This window comes from Pseudorca crassidens, chromosome 1, assembly GCF_039906515.1.
Source record: "Pseudorca crassidens isolate mPseCra1 chromosome 1, mPseCra1.hap1, whole genome shotgun sequence".
Lineage (NCBI taxonomy): Eukaryota > Metazoa > Chordata > Mammalia > Artiodactyla > Delphinidae > Pseudorca > Pseudorca crassidens.
The window spans coordinates 128,302,145-128,326,656 of record NC_090296.1 but is presented as its reverse complement, the minus strand read 5'-3'; the positions used below and the strand labels follow the sequence as shown (position 1 = coordinate 128,326,656).

General features: G+C 36.0%; 1 protein-coding gene across 5 annotated transcripts in view; it reads left to right on the top strand.

Moving 5' to 3' along the window:
• The window catches only part of UBE3A (ubiquitin protein ligase E3A), a 91,582-nt gene that overhangs the window by 27,593 nt on the left and 39,477 nt on the right, over positions 1-24,512 (top strand). The window contains exons 2-5 of one of the 5 annotated variants that reach the window (XM_067755760.1): positions 207-270; positions 2,942-3,061; positions 4,440-4,635; positions 6,176-6,220. In XM_067755760.1, coding sequence (XP_067611861.1) covers positions 6,219-6,220 — 2 coding nt within the window. In that variant the 5' untranslated portion in view covers positions 207-270; positions 2,942-3,061; positions 4,440-4,635; positions 6,176-6,218. Of the gene's footprint in view, positions 1-206; positions 271-2,941; positions 3,062-4,439; positions 4,649-6,175; positions 6,221-24,512 lie in introns of all 5 variants that reach the window. The other 4 variants (XM_067755765.1, XM_067755758.1, XM_067755771.1 and 1 more) reach the window with 4 other exon arrangements.

Below are 24,512 nucleotides of genomic sequence, written 5' to 3'. Positions count from 1 at the left end.
TCAGACCACAGGGCCTGCCTAACCACATTTCCATGCATCCTGGCAACAGCATTAGGGGCATTTGTCTCTTAATATGTTTCTGGATATTCATAAGTATTACAAATGAATTTGCTTTTATAATAAATTTTAGAAAAAATTTTTTCTATGAAAGTTGTCCATCCAGTTGTCTGTGTAAAAAGAATTGAGTGAGGTGTTTTATATTTTAGGTTAAAAATCTGTAAGAGCCTGATTTTAGAATTCACCAGCTCCTCAGAAGTTTGGCGAAATATGGTATGTTTCCGTTTTATTTTTTGGAATTCAAAATTGCATGTATATCTTAATGCCATGGTTAGAATAATGACAAATGTATTCAGCAAATTTGGGTGTCTGCCATTTTTAAAGCATGTGCTAGGTGCTAAATCACTGTGCTACCAGGTAGACTGTATGAGGAATCCAGGTGGGATTCTGAAGAATTTTAGAAGAGGTTAGTATGCTATGAGAAGTAAAATAATTGCATAAGAAGGTTGAGAGGGTAAGTTTGGCTGTTAGGCTATGAGTTAATAATAGCTTCCATTTGTTGGGCTCTTACTATGTGCCAGACACTGTTGTGAACAATATATATGTTTGTTCATCCTCATGACAGCCCTCTGAAATAGATACTACTGTTATCTTAGTTCTGCATATCAGGATACTTAGGCTTGGAGAGGTTAAGTAACTTGCCCAAGATTTTCCATCTAGTAAGTGACCAAACAGGGACTTGAATCCAGACTGACTCTGGAACCTCTGCTCTGTGGAGCACTGGACCTCATGAAAACGGAGGTCTAGAAGAGAGGACTCGCCTCAGTAATTTTCACAATACACGTAGCTCTTTAATGAATTAATTCATCTCAATTAATTAATCAGTTAAAAGGTATTTTGACTTTCTCATTTTTATGTTTACAGGTTGGAAAGTTAGACTTGCAGCTTTTAAATCCACATACACTATTAGTCTTATGAGGACCCCACAGGAAACACTGTTCATTTCAGGGGCGCCTTACCTCTTTCCCATATGACCTCAGGAATATTCTAGGTTTTTATTAGAAAACATGCAACTATGATAGGAAAATCTGGGGAATTTGAATATATATTTATATATATATATATAAAATATATATTAATATATTTATTTAATATATATATTAAAAATCCTAGTTATAGGCATACCTCAGGTATTTCAGGTTTAGTCCTAGACCACCGCAATAAGGCAGATAAAGGTAATCAGGTGAATTTTTTGGCTTTTCAGTGCATATAAAAATTATGTCTACACTATACTACAGTCTATTAAGTGTGCCATAGCATTATGTCTAAAAAAGTAATGTACATACCTTAATTACAAAATACTTTATTGCTAAAATATGCTAACCATCATCTGAGCCTTCAGCGAGTTGTTGTAGTAACATCAAAAGTTACTGATCACAGATCACCATAACAAATATAATAATGATGAAAAAGTTTGAAATATTGCAGGAATTACCGAAATGTGACACAGAGACATGAAGAGAGCAAATGCAGTTGGAAAGATGGCACCAATAGACATGCTTGATGCAGGGCTGCTACAAACCTTCAGTTTGTAAAAAACACAATATCCGTGAAGCACAATAAAATGAAGTATGCCTGTATTGGAGTCCCCTGAAGTTAATGTATTCTTAGGCAAACTCTCACCCTTATCTGAATTTGAAGCCCAAGTTCATAGGCTGCAGAGGTATGGGCTCAAGCATTGATGTTTCATCCCTTCTCTTAGGGTTCTCAGATAACTTGCTATTTTATATAGGGCTCTGGATCCGTGCAGTAAACCACCTTCTGTGGTTGTCTGTTGTCACTTGGAAGGTGTTAACTATCAAGGATCTTTTTTTTTCTTTCCTAATTTTCTCATCTTTCCTCAGTTCACTTTTCAGATTTGGCCGGGATATATAGTTTGGTAGGGAAATCATCAGGGGAAAAACTAGTTGCAGGACATGAGTTCTTGATTCTGGGATATTTTGGATGTGTATCTTTGCCTGAAACTACAGTGTGATTAGGATGCCTGATAAATGTGAACCATGATAATCAGGAATCAGGAAAATTCAGCTAAGGCCAAGTCAGAGGATCAAAAGATACTAGGTTGAAGGAGGAGGAAATGTTTTCATATTTTGCCATTCTCTCTCATGAAATTGAATATTAGTGGGTTTATGGCTGATGTGGAGAACATGTTTTCATGAAATACCCAAGGAGTTTTGGCTAATGTTAGATTATCCTATTTTAATATGGAATAAGTAGGAATAGACTGGGTGTGTGTGTGTGTGTGTGTGTGTGTGAGTGTGTGTATCTGTGTGGGTGTGGGTGTATAACTGTTCCATTAAGCATTTGACTACCTGGAAAACTGTACTACTATTAGTCCCATTTAAATTATTGTAATGGTGGGGTGTCAATCCATATTTTAAATCTTTGTTCATATATTTAAATCATGAGACTCTATAGCAAAACTAAATAAAATCACAGAATACTAACTCTGGATAGGCAGTCAGTATATCTGGGTTTTTAATCCTAGTCCTGGCTTCAACGCTAATACTAAAATCTTGGGCAAGTCAATTAATCACTCTAAGGCTGCTTGGTTTTTTCTTTTTCTTCTTTTAAATTCTTTCTATAGTATCTGCTCTGAATAGGTAGAGCCCAAATTATCTTTAGATTTAAGATGCCATTGACCAAAGTGCTTTGTAAACTGTAACATTTCATAAAAGTACAGGAGATTATTATATTTTCTCAAGTGAAGAAATCATTAAGGAAAAAAAAATGCTGGAAAATAGTCCTTAAAAGCATTTCTATAATTACTCTTCTGATGGTTGTTGCATTGGCACCTAATTTGAACCTTTGAAGATTATTTTTGAACAATGAATTGGGTTTATATATTAAAGTGTTCTAACTAAAGATTTGTTTAATTTATTAGAGTTATTAAACCTACGCTCAGATCAAGTTAGCAGCTAGACTGGTGTGACAACCTGTTTTTAATCAGTGACTCAAAGCTGTGATCACCCTGATGTCACCGAATGGCCACAGCTTGTAAAAGGTAATTTTGAATGTTATTTTACAGCCTTTAAAAGGCTGTCATTGTAAAATACGTGCTGTAAAAAAAATGAAGAAAATGTACAGTTGGCAGGAATACTGCCTGCTAAGAATAGTGGACCTAAGAGTTGACCTGTTTCTCCATTTAATCTCCTTCCTAAAATATTTTGTGCCCTTTCCCCAGACCTATCTGTATGAATAAACAGGAAAGTATTTCTAAAAAGTTTCTAGTTTTTAAATAAACATTTTATTATGAACATTAAAAAAAACTATGAAAAAAGTCTTAATATGCCTTTTAAAGTGTGCTTTTTACGTGGTGAGAGTTTTAATAAATCTAGTATACTTGTCTCCTAGAGAGTTACAGTAGAAGGGCTTGGCTTGCAGGCTAGAGAAGCTGGACCTCATAGAAATCTCTTTTCTGATTTGTTATTCTGATGAACTTTAGGTTAACCTAAGTCAATACTTTTTGGGTTTTTTTCTCCTTTGGTTATATGTCCTCAATTTGGTAAAATTAAAATATGTACCAGATCCTTACTTCCAAGAACTTGAGAGTAAAGAATAAAGAGACTCTTCAGGGGCTAAATTGAAGCTTGGAAACTATTGTTAGATCTTAGGTATTTTATAATTTTGAGAGTTTGGATCCTAATTTTAGGATATTCTTTAGTAAATTATTTAGAAAATTAGTAAAATATTTAGAATAAATAATATTCTAATTATTTAGAATATTTAGAATAAAACAGAATACAATAAGCAGAATGACTAGAAATTTATTCAGGCAGGTACTGTTATTGCTCACTGTAAGGTAAAAGGTGCTTCTATTTGTTCAGTGTATATTCACCTTTCTCTGATTAAAAAACAATTTTTGTTTTGAGTAAAAAACAATTATGCTAACTCTGTTTAAGAGACCTAGGATAGATCGTTTTAAGGTAATAATCTTCAGTCCTTATTCTTTTGTTCTTCTTGTTGACTGAATTGGTTTAAATTACTTGGTTTGACTTAAAGTGGTTTTTGGTAGCTCACGTTAATATATGTTAATGTTAAGTGATCTAGTTTATTTACAGTAATTTCATGACATTTTGGTGCTAATGTTTACATATCCTCTTGTTTAGAGAATAGACTTTGGAAAATAGAATGTAGTTACCATTTGATGTATTTAACCTCTATCCCATTTCAGAATCTCAAAACTTTGCAGCAGTTAAAAATTGTGCTTCTGAGACTTGGATTTGTTTTTCCTCTTGCTTGTATCTTACCTTTTTGCAGTAGTAGTTTAATTTCCCTGTCATTGTGTCCTCAGTTTTTCCCCTCTCTCTCTTTCCCTGTTAATTTTGAAAGTTTTGCCGCCTACATGTATGAAAGCTTCTAATCTGCCTCTCTTCCCTTAGTGCCAGCAGGTTTATTTTTTGTTTTGCAAGCCTGCTCTGCCTCCTTACAGTATGACATCTGATGCTGGAGGGTCGCACTTTCAAAAATGAGTCAGCTGGTACATGGGGTTATCATCACTTTTTAGCTCTTCTGTCTGAGAGATACAAGTTTGGAAGCAATCTTGGGGTACTTACCCACAAGGCTGGTGGAGACCAGGTGTGTCACAAAGGTGATTTGCTTGCTCCCTGGGGGAGAGGGTGGAGTGAAATTTTTGCATTTGTGTCACTGCCAAGTCACTGCCACCTCCAGCATGCCCCAGTTTTTAGTTCTAATATCATTTTGTGCAAAATTGAAAATGTAAATATACTGCAAAGAAGATCTAAAATAAATATTTGAGCTGCTGGATTTTTTTTTTATTTTTTATTTTTATTTTTTGCATTCTTGTCCTTGGACCACTGCAGTGAGGGGTAATTTTGAAAGTCTGATAAAGAAGTGAGTTTTTTAAAATCTAAGAAATATGGAAAACAGATTCTTTTCTTTTCTGGTGGCTCTGATTTTAAGATTCTCTTGTTAAAAGTTGTTTAGAATTTGAAGTCTCAAGTCAGTTATAAATTTACAAATCAAGTCCTTGTAATGTCAGTTTGAAAATTTAGCTTTTGACCTCTAAAAAATATTTTACCTGTTTTGTGAATTAGAAGTGTTAGAAATCAGTATTATGTTGATTCACCTTAATACAATATATATTTACTGATGCTGGTTGTAAAAGTGAATAGAGTAACAGGAATTTATTTTTAACAGCATGATGGGGTAGGCAAAATTGGTTCATGCCCCAAAATGAAAATAAAAGGCTTCTTAGTGTCTTAGAATTTTCAGTATTTCTACTTAAAATAGCAGCAGTATATTAAAAAAAAAAGAAAGAAAACTGGCAACTATTTATAACTGAAGTCAATTCACAGTTATCCACAGCAAAATTTTAATACCCTAGGATGGTACAATTTTGACAGGTAGTACATCCTGCCCGTGTATTTTCAGGGAAAGCTGCTTTCATTGTTGAAATAAGGTAATCATGGTTAGAATGGTAAAACAGACTTAAGTGTCTCAAAATTCAGAAGGGTATTAGATTGAAATTTGAATTATCTACAGCAGAGGTTGGCAAACTTTTTCTTAAAGGGCTAGGTAATAAATATTTTAGGCTTTGTGAGCCACATGTCTCTGACAGAGTTTCTCAGCTCTGCTTTTGTAATGTAAAAGCAGCCGTAAATAAATGAGCATGATTCTGTGCCAGTACAACTTTACAAAGATAGGCGGCCAACCCAGGCCTTAGTTTGTCATCCCAGGCAGTAGTTTGCTGATCCCTCATCTAAAGTTTGGGACTGTTAATACCAGTGAATACTTTTGATATTGTGGGTAACCAGTACTTGGCTGTAGAAGGTTTCATAGTTGTGGGTTTTTATTATAAATATTTGACTTTGTGAGTAATTATGATTTATTACACTGGTTTGTATGTTGGTATCTAAATATAGTGTTTACAGTTTCCTTTCCTTAAAAAAAAAAAAAAGAACTGAGTTTTTATTAGTCTAGCCCTTACAATAAATGTGTTGTATGGCAATCTGATTTGATCACTTTTTCACATGTTGAACTTTTAAAACTGTTAACCATTAAATCTTGTTGTCAAATTTGTCTTCCAAAATAAAATGTTTGCCCCTTTTTGAAATATGGAATATTTTGCTTAACTTTACTGAATTGCATTTTACAGATCATCAGGAGAACCTCAGTCTGACGACATTGAAGCTAGCCGAATGTAAGTATAACTTGGTTGAGGCTGTGGTGTCTTTTAAGTTGCTCTAGATTGCTTTAAATGGTATCACATTATTTGAAAATAATTTCCAGTTAAAGAGAGTATAATGCTTTAAAAAGTAAATTGGAAGATAGGAATACGCATGTCTAATATTTTCCCTACCAAATAAATACCTCTAAATCTTGGTAACATGCTACTAGATTTCTACTTCTGGATAGATAATTGCATGCCCCTGGATTCTTACATATTTTTGCTCACCTAGCAGTTTTGGGGAAATAGATGGGGAGGAGTTCAGCTTAACAATCATTTATTAAGTGCCTGCTGTGTATAAGATATTGGGTGCTGTTTTGTGGATACAGAGATGCATAAGATTAGTTAAGCTAAATTAACCTACATAAATTTAGTCTAGTCAGTGTGAAAGACCCAGAAGCAAATCATTTCAATCATTGTGGTAGAAGGATACCCAGGATGGAACATGAACATAAAGAAGTACCAGGGTACTCAAGTACCCTGATGCAATAGGGACCTAATCCAGATGGCAGGGAAATAGGGGTGATCAGGGAAGGCTAAGTTAAGTCTTGAAGTGTGACTGGGAGTTAGGTAGCACGTTCTAGGCAGAAGCAGGAGCAGAGTTACAAAGCAGCATAGTGAATGTAGGGAACAGTAGGCAGTTGAGGATTTTTAGATCATAGACTGACTGAAATGTAGGAAATTGAAGGAGGTGAGACTTGAAAGAAAGGACTAGGTGCTTGCATACTATGTAAAGGACCTTGGCCTGTCTCTCATAGGTATTTGGGAGTCAGTAAAGAACTTGCAGTAGGGGTAGTAACCTTGTTAGGTGTATATTTTTAATAACTTTGCCAACAGGGAGGCAGGATTGAGGAGAAATCATGTGGTGGTACGTTGACCAGGGCTTCAGTCAATGAGGGCCTAAATAAGGGCAGTGGTATATTAGGAATTCAAGATAAAGTTTTCTGGATGAAAGAAAAATAGAAGGTAAAGTAGGTAAGACTTCAGTGATTAGTTGTGAGAATATAAGAAGTTTAAGATAATATGAGAAGTGATAATTGTTGAAGCAAGGTTTTTAAGATAGTAAGGGTTGGAATGAAGAATATAGGTGTAGGGATTTCTCTTGAATAAGAGCAAAGACCCAGATCTTATGAAACTAGAAGAAGGAGGTAAAAATGGATATGTGATGTTAAATGTATTGGTAGGTAAGAATGGGGAAGTCAAAGTCATTTGTGTCTGAACTGTCAATTTTCTTAGTAAATTAGGTAGCTACACCACTGTGTGCTTCTTGAAAAAGTGGTTGTGGATTAAGCTTGGGACATGCAGACTTAAACAGCAGATTTCTCTACTGAAAATAGTGGAAATCCTTTAAAATGCTGATGTACATTGTGCATCTCCAAGAAGGGACTATAAAATGTATTTCTCAAATTTATGTGTCCATGTAACCGTTAAAAAAATTTTTTTGTGGTAAAATGCACATAACAAAATTTACCATCTTTACTGTTTTTAAGTATACAATTTAGTGGTATTAAGTACATCCATATTGTCGTGCAGTCATTGCCACCATCATCTGCATAACTCTTTTCATCTTGCAGAACTGAAAATGTACCTGTTAAACAATCACTCCCCATTCACCCTTCTCCCTAGCCCCTGGCAACCACCATTCTACTTTCTGTCTTTATGATTTTAACGACTCTACCTCATTTACTGTGAGCGCCCACAGTATTTGTCTTTTTGTGATTGGCTTATTTTACTTATGTAGCATGATGTCAGGGTTCATCCCTGTTGTAGCATATGTCAGAATTTTCTTCCTTTTTAAGGCTGAATAATCTGTTGTATGTATGTACCGTATTTTGTTTATCCGTTCATCTGTTGATGGACACAGGTTGCTTATGTTTTAGCTATTGTGAATAATGCTGCAATGTACAAATAGCTCTTTGAGACCCTGCTTTTATTTCTTTGGGTATATACCCAGAAGTGGGATTGCTGGATCATATGGTAGTCCTATTTTTAATTTTCTGAGGAACCTCTGTACTGTTTTCTACAGTGGCTGCACCAAATTAGCATTCTGACCTAATAATGCACAAAGGTTATAATTTCTCCACATTCTCATCAGCATTTGTAATTATCTGTTTTTTTCATAGTAGCCATCCTAATGGGAGTAAGGTGATATTTCTTGGTAGTTTTGTGACCCTGTAACTTTTTTTTGTAATAAATTTATCTGTTTATCTATTTATGGCTGTGTTGGGTCTTTGTTTGCTGCCTGTGGGCTTTCTCTAGTTGCGGCGATCAGGGGCTACTCTTCGTTGCGGTGCGCGGGCTTTGCATTGCGGTAGCTTCTCTTGTTGCACAGTACGGGCTCTAGGCACGTGGGCTTCAGTAGTTGTGGCATGCGGGCTCAGTAGTTGTGGCTTGTGGGCTCTAGAGGGCAGGCTCAGTAGTTGTGGCACACGGGCTTAGTTGTTCACAGCATGTGGGATCTTCCTGGACCAGGGCTTGAACCCATGTCCCCTGCATTAGCAGGAGGATTCTTAACCACTGCACAACCAGGGAAGTCCTGACTATGTAACTTTTTAAGAAATATTTTCAAGTAGTTCTCATGGAACACGGAGTTTGGTTAGGGGATTTGAGAAGACTGAAAACTTGGAAAGTTACTGGGGGAAATGGGTGAAGAAGTGGACCAGATATTATTGAGAGTCTCATGCTACTGAGTGGCCAGCTAAGGTTAGCTTACTGCATACTTGCAGTTTAAAGACTTTTCTTTAATAGCTAGACGAAGATGCATGGTATTTCAGGGTTGGCTATTAGAGCATATGGGAAGTGGCATATGTCTAGAGTGTTAACATTGGAGTAGTTGAACTTATATGTCATTGGCGATGGCCACTGTTGGAAAGGTTGTGATGCCAGGTGAAGATGTTGGGTTGGTTACAAAAAGCCTGATGGGTCAAAGAGATAGTTCAGTATAAGTGAAACTCTTACAAAGATAGATGATAATGATCAGAGCCTAAGGTGGTGATTGGCTGAAATTGAGAGGAGATGAGGGACCCTCAAGTTAAGAAAGTCAAATATTTTGGGGGCTAGAGTGTTGGGATAGATCATGCACACAGACATTGAAGTCACAATGCCAGCAATATAACTCGGGAAAAATAGAGCCTTTAGTATATGGGTATAATTTACCAGGCCAGAGAGGGAAAGAAGAAGGATTTCAGGTAGATAACATGAGTTTCAAAGAATAAGTTGTGTTTGTGCTGTGCTTTGTTTTGTTTGGGGGGATGGGCATTATTTTTAATATAAGCAATTAGAATAAAAATGGTGCACTTAGGGGTTTAAGTTGTCTATGGAACCCTCACCTAAAAGGATTGCAACGTAAGAAAAGCCTTCGGGGGTAAATCAGGTTTTAGTGAAAGCTAGGAGATTGAGGAACTATTATATAAAGCAGTTGAAGATAGGTGACAGCCTATATCATAAATGTATTTCTAGACATCTTGGTGGAGGAGGTTAGATGGATGAATCAAGAGTAAAGAATGGAAAAGGAAAGATGGAGGCTTGCATTTTGTAGTAAAAACCAAGGATGGCAAGAATGTGAGGTTGATACAGTTTCTCAAATTCCTATACCTGTAGAAATTGTAACCAGGCAGTAGTTTAGTAAGATTTGTTCTACCTTAATCTTGTGGGTCTTGATTTACAAAATAGGTGATGAAGGAATCTTGTTTTTACCTAAGAATTAGCTAGTGTGTTTTATTAATGGCAACATCTTAAATTTATTAAAGCATGATTTTTTTTTAGCACTTTGAGATGCATTTGCATTTGACATCCTTTAACTAGGGAACACCTTGAGTACATTTAAAATAGTAATTTATATAAAATTAAAGAATATGCCTGTTTTTAGGAATTCCTAGTGTCACCCATTTCCTAGAGTGCAGAAAAACATAGTAAAAGTTTTTAACAGCTGCATGCTAATTTATAGTTTAGCCTAGAAATAGAACTAACACAATAACCCAGATCTTTTTATTCAATTATATATGTATTATATACTTGAATTTTGTTTAAATTTATATATACCATGTAGTAGTCTTTTTGCACATATTAATTTAGACTCTTTAATTTTCTTAATGATTTCAAAGCAGTTTCTAGTAACTTCAGATTTCTTATCTTTGGTAGTTACTCCCCAACCCTATCTCTAACACTTAGGCTATGTTTTCAGGTCTATAACTAATACAGTAAGTGGAACCAAGGGTAAATGTATCAAGTGATTTATGGTTCAGTGTTTGGAAAGCCTATTTTTTCTAAATGTTGGATAATGACCAAGGACCTAGTTCTCAGGCCATCATTGTCTGTTCTCTCTAGGTAAGAACTTTAACATATATACTATGACAACTTGCATATTTTCATCTCCAACTCCGACTTACCTTCTGAACTGTAGACATATATATCTAATAATTGGATGCCTGATTCTCACACTTAAGTCCAAAACAAAATAGAGCTCTTGATTTTCATCCTCTCAAATCTGCTTCTCTTGTAATCTTTTTGCCATTTTAATCAGTGGCAACTCTTTTTTTCTTCCAGTTCATCCAAAGTTTTGTTTTGGAAGCATCCTTGTTTTCTCTTTGTCTTACTCACATCAGCAAATCCTATTGACTCCACCTTTAAAATTAATTGATACTTCAACAACTTTTTTTTTTTAAACACCATTTCCACCTCAACCACTCTGATTAAAGCCATCATTTGCCAAAAGAATGAAGTTGTTTCCCAGTAGTCTTGCTGCTTCCATACTTACCCCTTACCAAGGTATTTTCTGTGTAGCAGCCAGAGTGATCTTTTTTAAGATCGAAGTAAACCATGTTGCTTATACTCAAAACCTTTCAAAGGCTTCCCGTCTCTCTCAGAGTAAAATCAAAGGATCTACAAGGCCCTGTATGAACTTCCTTTCACTTCTGTGACCTTTCCATTTTCTCTTGACCATTTTTGTCTACACTGGCTTTATGCTCTTGCCCTTAATGTTTTGGTGTTCTTAAGATTTGTGCCTGTTTTCTGTGACCCTTCTCTGTGATATCCACATGGCCTCCTTTCTTACTTGCTTTAGAGCTCTTAAATGATACCTTATCAGAGAGGCCTTCCTTGACCAACTTTCTTCAAAGAATGGTCATGCTCTGTCTTCCCTGTGCCCCTTTCTGTGCTGTATTTATCTTCATGGGATTTAATGTCATCTGACTGGTTTCCTATTGATTTTTTTGTTGTCTGGCTCATTTAATACTGTCAGTAGCCTGGAAGCCTAATGAGAGTGCCGGGCATACAAGAGGTAGTAAGTATTTATTATGTGAAAGAGTGAAATGACTACATTTATGTAAAATGTTTATTTCTACCTTTTCAATTCCCTTGTAGAAATGTAGGAAGAATATTCTAGGATCAGTTAAATATAAATAAACTGATGTATGTACATAGCCTACAGAACTTGGGTAATAACATCTTCTTGAGCACTTACCATACGACAAGCCATAGTGCTCAGTACTGTACATGCATTATATCATGGGAGAAGTAAGCCTTTTATCAGAGTAGACTATGGTGATATAACTTGTGTCCTCTGAAAGAGATTGTAGAGAATTGGTATAGTTTCTTCCTTAAATTTTTGTTAAACCCTTCTGGTAGTGGTGCTTTCTGTTTTGGAAGGTTATTTTTTTAATTTTTTTATTTTTTTTGCTTTACGCGGGCCTCTCACTGTTGTGGCCTCTCCCGTTGTGGAGCACAGGCTCCGGACGCACAGGCTCAGCGGGCATGGCTCACGGGCCCAGCCACTCCGCGGCATGTGGGATCTTCCCGGACCGTGACATGAACCCGCGTCCCCTGCATCGGCAGGCAGACTCTCAACCACTGCGCCACCAGGGAAACCCTGGAAGGTTATTTTTTAATTGATTTAATATCTTTAATAGATATAGGCCTACTCAGGTTGTCTGTTTCTTGTGAGTTTTGACAGACTGTGTCTTTCAAGGAATTGGTCCATTGCATCTAGGTTATCAATTTCGTGGGCATAGAATTGTTCATAGTACTCCTTTATTGTTTTTTTAATGTCCATGTGATTTGTAGCAATGTGCCCTCTTTCATTTCTGATATTAATAATTTGTGTGCCTTCTCTTTTCCTTAATTAGCCTGGTTAGAGGATTACCAGTTTTATTATTGATCTTTTCAAAGAACCAGATTTTGGTTTTTCTCTGTGGATTTCCTTTTTTCAATTTCATTGATTTCTGCTCTAACTTTTATTATTTCTTCTGCTTACTTTGGATTTAATTTGTTCTTTATTCTAGTTTACTAAGGTGGGAGCTTAGATGATTGATTTTTTTTTTAAGATCTTCTTTCCTAATAAATGCATTTAATGTTATGAGTTCCCTGTAAAGCACTGCTTTCACTGCATCTCACAAATTTTGATGAGTTGTGTTTATTTCAAAATATTTTTTAGTTTCTCTTGTGATTTTTTTCTTTGACTTGTGTTACTTAGAAATGTGTTGTTTAATCTCCACATATTTTGAGATTTTCCAGTTATATTTCTGTTACTGATTTCTAGTTTAATTCCGTTGTAGTCTGAATGTAGACATTGTATGATTTCTGTTCTTTTAAATGTGTTAAGGTGTGTTTTTTGGCCCAGAATGTGGTCTGTCTTGGTGAATGTTCCATGTGAGTTTGAGAAGAATGTGTAATCTGTTGTTGGATGAAGTAGTCCAGAGATGTCGATTATATCCAGTTGATTGATGGTGCTATTGAGTCATCTGTGTCCTTAATGATTTTCTGCCTGCTAGATCTGCCCATTCCTGATAGAGAGGTATTGAAGTCTCCAACTATGGTAGTGGATTCATCTGTTTTTCCTTGCAGTTCTATCACTTTTTGCCTCATGTAATTTGATGCTCTGTTGTTAGGGGCATACACATGAAGGATTATAATATCTTCTTGGAGAACTGACCCATTTCGCATTATGTAATGCCCCTTTTTTAACCCTGATAACTACTTTGCTTTGAAATCTGCTCTGGCTGAAATTATTTATTTTATATTATTTTTGGCTGCATTGGGTCTTCGTTGCTGTGCATGGTCTTTTCTCTAGTTGCGGTGAGTGGGGGCTGCTCTTCGTTGCAGTGCACAGGCTTCTCATTGTGGTGGCTTCTCTTGTTGCAGAGCACAGGCTCTAGGCGCACGGGCTTCAGTAGTTGCAGTACGCGGGCTCAGTAGTTGTGGCTTGCGGGCTCTAGAGCACAAGCTCAGTAGTTGTGGCACACGGGCTTAGTGGCTCCGCAGCATGTGGGATCTTCCCAGACCAGGGATCGAGCCCGTGTCCCCTGCATCGGCAGGTGGATTCTTAACCACTGCGCCACCAGGGAAGCCCTCTGGCTGAAGTTAATATAGCTACTCCTGCTTTCTTTTGATTATTGTTAGCATGGCATATATTTTTTCTATCTTTTTAAATTTATATGTGTCTTTATATTTGAAGTATAGAAAACATATAGTTGGGTCTTATTTTTTGATCCACTCTGACATCTCTTTTAATTGGTGCATTTAGAACGTTAATGTTTAAACTGATTATTGATACAGTTGGTTTAATATCTAACATGTTTGTTACTATTTTCTATTTGTTGCCCTTGTTTTTTGTTCCTATTTTTGTCTTCTATTCTTTTTCTGCCTTTTGTGGTTTTTACTTGAGCATATTATATGATTCCATTTTCTCTCCTTTGTTAGCGTATCAGTTATCCTACATTTTTACTTTATTTAGTGGATGTCATAGAGTTTGCATTTACATCTACTCTTAGTCCACTTTCAAATAATGCTATATCACATTACAGGGAGTGTGAGTACCTTGTAATAACAAAATAACCCTAATTCCTCCCTCCTATTCTTTGTATCATTGCGGTCATACATTTCACTTGGATAATAGCATACATACACATAAATACATATATAAGCATATATATACAGATATATGAGCATATATGTACACACACATAAGTATTCGTAACCAAATACATGGTGGTATTATTTTGAACAAACTGTTACCTGATAGGTCAGTTAAGATAAAGAAAAATAAAAGGTTTTACTTTACTTTCCACTTATTTCTTTTACAGTGCTCTTCCTTCTTTATGTAAATTTGAGGTTCTGATCCTGTATCATTTTCCTTCTCTCTAGAGAACTTCTTGTAACAAGAAGGCTGGTCTACTGACAACAAATTCCCTGAATTTTTATCTGTCTGAGTCTTCATTTCTTCCTCACATTTAAAGAAGAATTTCACAGGGTACAGAATTCTAAGTTGGTGTTTTTTGTTTTTTGTTTTTTGAGCTACGCAGGCCTCTCACTCTTGTGGCCTCTCCCGTTGCGGAGCACAGGCTCCGGACACGCAGGCTCAGCGGCCATGGCTCACGGGCCTACATGGCCTAACTGCTCCACGGCATGTGGGATCTTCCCAGACCGGGGCACGAACCCACGTCCCCTGCATCGGCAGGCGGACTCTCAACCACCGTGCCACCAGGGGAGCCCTAAGTTGGTTTTTTTTTCTTTCTTTTTTCCTCCTTAATACTCTATATATTTCATTTCACTCTCCTTTCATAGTTTCTGAGGAGAAGTCAGATGTAATTCTTATTTTTGATCTTCTGTAGGTAAGGAGTTTCCCTCCTCTGGCTTCTTTCAGAATTTTTTCTTTACCTTTGATTATCTATAGTCTGAAAATGATATGCCTAAGTGTAGGGTTTTTGGGGGGGCATTTATCCTGCTTGGTGTTTTCTGAGCTTCCTGGATCTGTTGTTTGGTGTCTGATATTAATTTGGGGACATTCTCAGTCATTGTTTCAAGTATTTCTGATGGTCTTTTCTTTTTCTGGTATCCCTTGTATGTGTATGCTACACTTTTTATAGTTGTCCCACAGTCCTTAGATAGTCAGTTTTGTGTTTGTTAGTCTTTGCTCTGTTTGCTTTTCAGTTTTTGGTGATTGTATTGATATATCTTCAAGTTCAGAGAGTCTTTTCTCAGTCTACTGAGAAAAGTTGTCTCCAGTCTACTATTAAGCCCATAAAAGACATTTTTGAATTCTGTTTCAGTGTTTTTGATCTCCAGGTTTGTTTGTTTTAGTTCTTTCTTAGGATATCCATCTCTCTGTTTACATTGTTCATCTGTTCCTACGTGCTGTCCACTTTATTCATTAAAACTAGTAAATTATATATTAACTAGCCCTTAGTTGGTTTAAATTTCTGGTGTGTTAATTCCAACATCCCTGCCATTTCTAGTTCTTATGCTTGCTCTGTGGTTGCAAATAGTGTTTTTTGCCTTTTAGTATGCTTTGTAATTTTTTCTTAATAGCTGCACATGATTTCCCAAGTAAAGGAATTGCTATAAATAGGGCTTTAGTAATGGGATAGTGAGATATAAGGGGAAAGGAAGCATTTGATAATATCCCATCAGGGTAGGCTCTGGTAAACTAGTTTGCTTGAGGACAGGCCTTGGTAAGAAGAATAGAGGGCTCTGGTGTGTCTCAAAATGGTTCCTTTTCTCCTATCCCTGCTGGAAGTATGAGAGGATTATCCCCAGTACTTGCTTTGAGAACCTGCTTGAGCTTCTTGGGGTAAGTCTCATAAGAACTGTGGGGGCTCCCCTGTGACTGGGCCCCCCTAGAGTTTTTAACTCTAGACTTACCTATGCTCAGTCTCATGTCCTGTCACAGATTCCTGCTTGTGGATCTCTGCTTCAGTAAAACTGTGTTTGTCTCTTCAGTATTAGGGACAACAGTTTGCAGTTTATGTTCTCCCTCCCTTAGGGATTCAAGAAGAGTTGTGGATTTTTTAGTCTCTTTAGCTTTTTACTTGTTATTGGATTGGAGAAGTGATTTCCTAGCTCCTTACTTGTGGAACCAGAAATCAGAAGTTGAGATATAGCTTGGATGCTGTTTTCAATGTGGAGTGGGAGAAAATATTTCTATACGACTTTCAACTCAAATATACTTACATGTGTATAAAAACATTTATGGATTAAGTAACATCTTGAAATACATTCTGAAGTAAAAGATACAAATCTCTTCAACCAAATAAAGATAGCTCTTCTGTTTTCAGGTTTCTCTCCTATGGGTTCTGATAGCACGTTCTTCTTCAGACTGAGCCTTTGCATATTCTTTTGTGTGCATCTGATATACCTAAGAAACTGGGAGGTATCCTGACATCTGTTTCCCTTTATGGTTAAGTACTAGAAAAAGATAGAGTTAATTGACACTGTTATCTAGACAGTATCAGGAGAGAAATTGAAGACTCCTCATTGAGGCTCTGAAATTCACTGGGTTATTTATTAATTTATTAATAAATAAATTACCGGATCATGTGTCTCAGGGAGCTTACCATGTAATTAATAGGCAGTTATTATAAGGTGTACTGAGAGTAGGTACAGGTTACTGTGGGAGCAGCAGTCGTGATCCTGGAAATGATAACTAAGCTGAATCTTTGAGGATGATTAGTTATAAATGTTGAGATCATAGTATTCTAGGCAGGAAGAAAAACTTTTTTAAGACCTGGAGCCAAGGAAGACAGCAGAACAAATCCTCTGAACTGTTATGCTGGAATACAGAGTTACGAGACGAGAGAAGTGGTGAAAAATGTAGTTGGAATTAGAAAGCTAGAACCATATAGTGAAAGGCCTTGACACTACTGAAAAGTCCCTGGTTTTCTCCTGATAGACATGGGAACTAATGAAAAGTGTTAGGCATAGAAGTGACATGAGTCATAGTCTGTCCACTTTTCTACCACAAAGCATTGTAGAAACCTATATATTCTGTTTTGTATACAAGGAAACATGCTTCTGGTTCATGGTAGGGATGGATGAATAGATGAACTGCCTCTGACTGAGTCTTCTCAGAAGGCAGAATGAGCAAAATTCTGCTGTTTTGTTGAAGTACTCCAATGAAGCAGTTTTTAGAATCAGTGTGAATTTTGCATTTTATTCATTATATCTTACGTGTCCTTAAAAAAAGTTTAAGAAATGTTAGTGGGAATAGTTTACAATCCTCGCTCTTAGGATAATTTGTGAAGATTAAAGGACATAATTTACAAAAACCACTCACTGTATGTTAATGAATGTTTATCGTTATCATTTCAGCTTGTAGCGCTACCTTCTACCCAGGTGTCCATCTTAGAAACCTAGGTATTAGCTGTTTCAACTCATTTGCCCCTACATAGCAGTATGTAGTAGCAGTATCTTTTAAATGTTTCTTGCATCAGTTTCCTCTTCTTTCCTGCTACTTCTTCATTCTTTGCCTGGTCTATAATAGTAGTCATCACTTAACTCGATTGCCTGTCTCCAGTTTTGCCAACTTTGGTCCCAGTTTAGAAAATGGAATTATCATAAAGGCAGATTTGACTTAGTCACTGACCTGCTTAAAACCCTTTAGTGACTCCTGCTGCAAGTGTTCTTATCTAGTGGTTTATGAATAGTGTGTGAACGTTCTGAAACTTTTTGCCAGATGGAGTATATGTGCATGAATTTTTATGTGGAGAAAGTTATTAGCCTTTGTAAGATTACTCCTCTGCTGGCTAAAATCTGAATTTCTTATCATATCTTATAAAGTCTCCCATAATGTGGCTTCTCCCTGCCTCTTCATATTTTTTGAGTCCTTCTTTGAACTTTTTACTGTTGAACTGCTTCCAGTTGTCATAAGACCATGTTCTTAGGCTCTTCTGCCTTCACTCACTCATTTCCCTCTTATCTGAACCAGTCTTCCCACCCTTTGTGTTGTCAGTTCCTAGTCATCCTTTGTGATTCATCTTGGTCAAATTGCCTCTCTTTATATTGCCATACCTCTTGAGTCCCTATGATGTTAAAATCTTCTGTTTTTTTTCCCCTTTAAACAGTAAGTTCCTTGAAGAAAGAGCCCATATAGAAATAGCCATAGGAGCTGGAATAGTACTAGTTTCTCAAGCAAAGTTTGAACTATACTGAAGGAGACATTTGGAAGTCATCAGGTGTTCCTAAAGCCTTGAAAGATGAAACTGTCCGAAGAGAAATACAAAAGAAAAAGTGTCTGATGGCTGGTCCCTGGGGAGTATAATAAGCATTTCTAGATTAGGAAGGGAAGTATCTGAAGAACAGCCAGAGAGAAAGGAGGAAATCAGGAAATAGTGTCCTGAAAGCCCACAGTCAACAATTTCCAAAAGGCCTACATTTCTCAGCAAGGTTAAGTAAAATAAGGAGTGAAAAGTGGTAACTTGGTGAGAACAGTCTCTACATTACTGGATACAGGGTGCTGTAAGCCTTGACTTTGTTTCCTACACACTGTTACTCGTTTTTTCCACTAATGCTTCTGGACTGTTTCTGTTATTTTCTCAGTATAAGAATCCCTGTTCCTTTGAGGCTGTGCTTTTCTGGCTGTGTCATCTTCTCTCTTCATTATCTAGTTATCTCCCAGGCCTTTCTCAGTCTTTGAAGAACTCATACTTTTGTACTCTGCTGCAGATCCGCTGTCTTTGTTTACATGGGTAACCTCTAACAACATCTCAGTTCCCCACCCGTTTTATCTTCAAAAACCTTCACCTCTGCTTCCTGCTCCTTCCCATTCCCATAGGCAGGTAGGTCTGAACTGTTTTACCCCTGAAACCTTTAATTAAAACACCCACCTCTGGTTGCAGACTTTGTGTACTTTCTTACTTGCTTTCTGTCATCCCATCTGTCCTTCCTTGTCTTTAAGAGATGTCCCTTGGCCCCTCTACTATCTTCCAGCCTCAACCCTCTGGTTCCTGTACTCCTGACATAGACTGTTGAGCCCAGAAGATTGAATAGATTGTATTCCATAGGTTGCCTTTTCACTCTATTGATTGTTTCCTTTGATATTTTTTATTTTTAAGTTTGATATAGTCCCATTTGGCTATTTTTGCTTTCATTGCGTATGCTTTTGGTGTCAAAGAATTCATTACCCAAATCCAGTGTCCTGAAACTATCCCACTATGTTTTCTTCTAGGAGTTTCATAGTTTCAGGTCATATATTTAGGTCTTTAATCCATCTTGAATTAACTTATATATTGTATAGTATAAGTTAAGGGTCCAACTTCATTCTTTGCTTGGGGATATTCAGTTTTCTCAGCACCATTTGTTGAAGAGACTGTTCTTTCCCATGTGTACGCATGGCATCTTTGTTGAAGATCATTTGACCGTATGTGTAAGAGTTTATTTCTGTATTCTCTGTTGTATTCCATTGGTATGTATGACTTGTCTTTATACCAGTACCATACTGTTTAATTACTGTAGCTTTGTAAAGATGTTTTGAAATCAGGAATTGTGAGGCCTCTGGCATTGTTTTTCTTTCTCAAGATTAGTTTTGCTATTTGGGATCCTTTGAGATTCCATATGAATTTTAGGATTTCTTTTTCTGTTTCTGAGAAAATGCCATTGGGATTTCAATAGGGATTGAATTGAATCTGTAGATTGCTTTGGGTAGTATGGACCTTTTAACAACATTAACTAAGTCTTTGAGTCCATGAACATAGGGTGTCTTTCCATTTGTTTGTGTCTTTAGCTTCTTTCAGAAATTTTTTGTCAGTTTCACTGTAAAAGTCTTTTGCCTCCTTGGTAAGTCTGTTCATAATTATTTTATTTTTGATGCTGTTGCAAATGGGAATATTTTCTTAATTTCCTTTTCACATTGTTCATTTTTCGTTTATAGAAGCACAACTGATTTTTGCAAGTTGATTTTTGTATCCTGCAACTTTACTGAATTCATTTATTCTAACATTTTTTTGTGTGGGATCTTTATGGTTTCCTGCATATTCATGTCATCTATGAACAAAGATAATTTTGTTTCTTCCTTTCCTATTTGGATGCCTTCATTTGTTTTTCTTGCCTGAATGCTCTGACTAGGATTGCCCGTACTGTGTTGAAAAGAAACGGTGAGAGTGTGCATCCTTCCCTTGTTCCTGATGTTAGAGGAAAAGTTTTCAGTTTTACACCATTGGGTATAATATTGACTGTGGGCTTTGCTTATATGGACTTTATTATGTTGAGGTAATTTCCTTTTGTGTCTAGTTTGACTTTTTGTTATGAAAGGGTGTTTGTCAAATGCTTTTTCTGCATCAGTTGAGATGATCATGTTATTTTTGTCCTTCAGTTTGGTAATTTGGTGTATGACATTGATTGATTTTCATATGATGAAGCATCCTTACATTCCAGGAATAAATCCCACCTGGCAATGGTATATAATCCTTTTCAGGTGTTGTCAAATTCTACTTGCTAGTAATTTATTGATTTTTGCATCCATATTCATCAGGGATATTGGCCTGTATTTTTCTTGTCTCGTAGTTCTGTCTCATTTCAGTATCAGGGTAATGCTGGCCTCATAGGTAAGTTTGGAAGTGTATGTATCCTTCTCTTCATTTTTTGGGAAGAGTTTGAGAAGTATTGGTGTTAATTCTTCTTTAAATCTTTGGTAGAATTCTCCAGTGAAGCTATCTTATCCTGGGCTTTTGTAGAAATATATTCATTTTTTTCCTAGGTTATTCAATTTGTTGGTGTATACTTGTTGTTAGTAGTCTCTTATGATTCTTTTTATTTTTGTGGCATCAATTATAATTTATCTTCTTTCATTTCTGATTTTGTTATTTGAGTCATTTCTCTTTTTTCTTGGTCTGGCAAATGATTTGTTGATTTTCTTGAAATTCTCCAAAAACAACTCTTAATGTCATTGATTATTTTTTCATTTGTCTATGCTCTATTTCATTTCTCTGTAATCTTTGTTTCCTTTCTTCTGAGTTAGTCTGTTTTTCTGGTTCCTTGAGGTCTAAAGTTAGGTTGTTGATTCAAGGTCTTTTTTCTTTTTTAATGTGGCTGTTTACCACTATAAACTTCTCCAGTACTGCTTCTGCTGCATCCCATACATTTTGGTATGTTGTGTTTCATTGTTGTTTGTCTCAAGATATTTTCTGATTTTTCTTCTGATTTCTTCTTTGACTCATTGGTTGTTCAAGACTATGTTGTTTAATTTCCATAAATTTGTGGATATTCAAGTTCTCCTTTTGATTTTGATTTTTAACTTCATTCCATTGTGGTTGGGAAAGATACTTGGTATGATCTCCGTCTTCTTAAATTTTGTTAAGACTCGTGCTCTTTCCTGGAAAATGTTTTATGTGCAACTGAGAAAATGTGGATTCTGCTGTTGTTGTGTTGGAGTGTCATTTATTTGTCTGTTAGGTCCATTTGATCTATTATGATGTTCAAGTCCTCTGTTTCCCAAGTGATTTTCTGTCTGGTTGATATATCTACTATTGAAAGTGAGGTACTGAAATGTCCTACTGTCTGTTTCTCCCTTTGATGCTGTTAATGTTTGCTTAGTATGTTTCAGTGCTCTGCATATATATTTATAATCGTAGTGTGTTTCTGGTGAATTGACCCTTTTATTATTATATAATGTGTCCTTTGTTTCTTGTGACAGTTTTTGACTTTATTTTCTTATATATAAATATTTTCTTTATTTTCTGATCATATGTATCTCTTCCCTCTTTCGGTTATATTTGCATAGGATGTTTCTTCTGTTCTTTCACTTTCTGCTTGTGTATGTCCTTGTATCTAAAGTAACTGTTTTGTAGACAACATATAGTTGAGTCTTTTCTTTTTTAAATCCATTTAGCCAATCTATGTCTTTAGATTGGGAGTTTAATCCATTAACATTTAAAGTAAGTACTGATAGGGAACGACTTACTATTGCCATTTTGTTAATTGTTTTTTTGTATATATTGTAGTTATTTTTCCCCCTCTTTTTCTCTGAGATGCCTTCCTTTGTGTTTTGTTAATTTTTTTTTTTGTAGTGACATGCTTTGATTCCTTCCTTTCTTTTGTGCATCTTCTATAGGTATTTTCTTTGTGGTTACCATGGCAATTACATAAAATCTTACAGTTGCAATGAAGTATTTTAAACTGATAACAATTTCAGTTGTGTACAAAAACTTTACTTCTTTACATCTCTCCCATTTTTGTTAATGACACAAATCACACCTTTTTATATTTCATATCCATTGACATATAGTTGAGTTTTTTAAATGTTTTTATATTTTAACTCTCTACCTGAATTAAAAGTGATTTACTCACCACCATTATAATATTACAGGATTTTGTATTTGTCTATAAATTTACCTTTACCAGAAAGCTTTATACTTTCATATGCTTTTGTGTTGTGTTTTGTGTCCTTTTGTTTCAAGTTGTAGGACTCCCTTTTGCATTTTTTGTAAGGTGGGTTTAGTGGTGGTGAACTATCTCAGGTTTTGTTTATGCTAGGGGGTCTTTATATCTCCTTCATTTTTAAAGTCAGTTTGCCAGATAGTAAATAGTGTTTTGGTTGGAAGGTATTTTTTTCCAGCACTGTGAATATGTCATCCCACTCCTTTCTGGTGTGGAAGGTTTCTGCTGAGAAATCTGCTGATAGTCTAGTGGTAGCTTCCTTGTACATGACCAGTATTTTCCATTTTGTTGCTTTCAAGATTTTTCTTTACCTTTGGCTATGGACAGTTTGATTATAATGCATCTTAGTATGGGCCTCCTTGGGTTCATCCTAGTTGGAGTCCTTTGAGCCTCTTAAAATTAGATACCATTTTTTTCTTCCTCCTATTTGGAAGGTATTTGGCCATTATTTTTTCAAAGCTGTCTGCTTCATTCTCTCTTCTCTTGCTGGTATTCCCCTAATGCATATATTAGTCATCTTGATGATGTCCCATAAGTCCCTTAGGCTTTCTTCATTTTTCTTTTTCTTTTCTTTTCTTTTTTTCTTCTGACTCAAGAATTTCAAAGACCCGCCCATCAGGTTCATTGATTCTTTTCTTTTGCTTGATCAAATCTGCCATTACCTCTTGAGAATTTTTCAGTTCATTTATTGTATTCTTCAACTCTAGAATCTTTGGTTCTTTATATATATATTTTTTGATATTCTCATTTGTTCATGCATCATGATTTCATCTATTTTTCTCTGTGTTCTCTTGTAGTACTGTGAGTTTCTTTAAAGCAATTAGGCTGAAGTTTTTGTCATTTAATTCACACAGCTCTGTTTCTTTAGGTCATTTTCTAGAACTTTATTTTGTTCATTTGACTGGGTCATGATTCCCTGTTTTTTTATGTGCCTTATTTTTTTTGTTGTTATTGATGTGGATTTTGCATTTGGAAAACAGCTTCTCTCCCAGTCTTTATGGTCTGGCTTCATAGAGGGGAAGATCACCATCATTCAGCCTAGCTAGAGATTCTTGGTACCTCTAAAACCTTTTAGGGAGTGCATCTTCTCTGGACTTGTGCTTGTAATTTCCCAATTGAAGAGGTTTATTGGTGTTTTTTCAAGAGCTTATAGTATTTTGCCTTCTCTTGTGTCTTTCTGTAGCACTTACGGTTCTCTGAGCAAGCCAGAGAACTGTCTTTTGTTTTCCCTAGGCATCCAGTGTATGCTAGTTCCATCAGTTTTCTGAGTTAGACAAGACAGAAAATAGTTCTTTGGGCAGCCCCCTTGAGAATGTTGGACATAATTCTTCTCTTTTTTTTTTCTGTTCCCAAGGGTGATGCTGCAAGTTGGGCTTTTCATCACTATTGTGAACTGTGCCAGTTTGAGGAGGGGTTGAGGCAATTGATATGAAACAACTTTTCTTACACATTTCTGGCTGGTTTAGGCTTTGAGCTTGCTTGAGGTACTGCAACTTTCTAATTGGTTTTGGAGGTTTCCTAAAAGGTTTTGGGATCACATATAAGTCAGAGTTTCTGTGGGGGAATCAGTTCTGGTGCTTCTTTTTTCTCCATCCTGCTGTCCTTTCTGGTTGGCTGGTTAGTTTTTTTTTTTATCTTTGTTCAGATAAATGTAGTAATTCTACAGTTCAGTTGATAGGAATGCACCTATAAGCTCATTTATCACCTATACAAAGCTAACTTTGATGTGTATTGAATCTTTAGTATAAATTCAAAGTTAAGTCTTAAGAATTTTCTCACCCTAACACTGAAAGAACTCTAGGTGTTTCTCAACAATATTTATAAAAGTTACTAAGTTTTTTAATAACTCCAAGGTTTTCTTCGCTCCCTAACCTCCTAGAAAAGATTATTTTATAAGAGTGATCCAGTTATCTAGAATGCAGAATAGTCTGCCAACCAGATCTTTATCACAGAATTTACAGCATATTGCCTGATCCATGGTAGACACTCAAGTGTATAATTAGTCAAGGTACAAGTTTTGTCTTGATTGTCTTTGAATCAGAAATAAAAATCAAAGACCATATTTCATGATCATCACAGAGAATTAGTAGTTGCTCTACACTAATGCCAACGTGTACTTTGT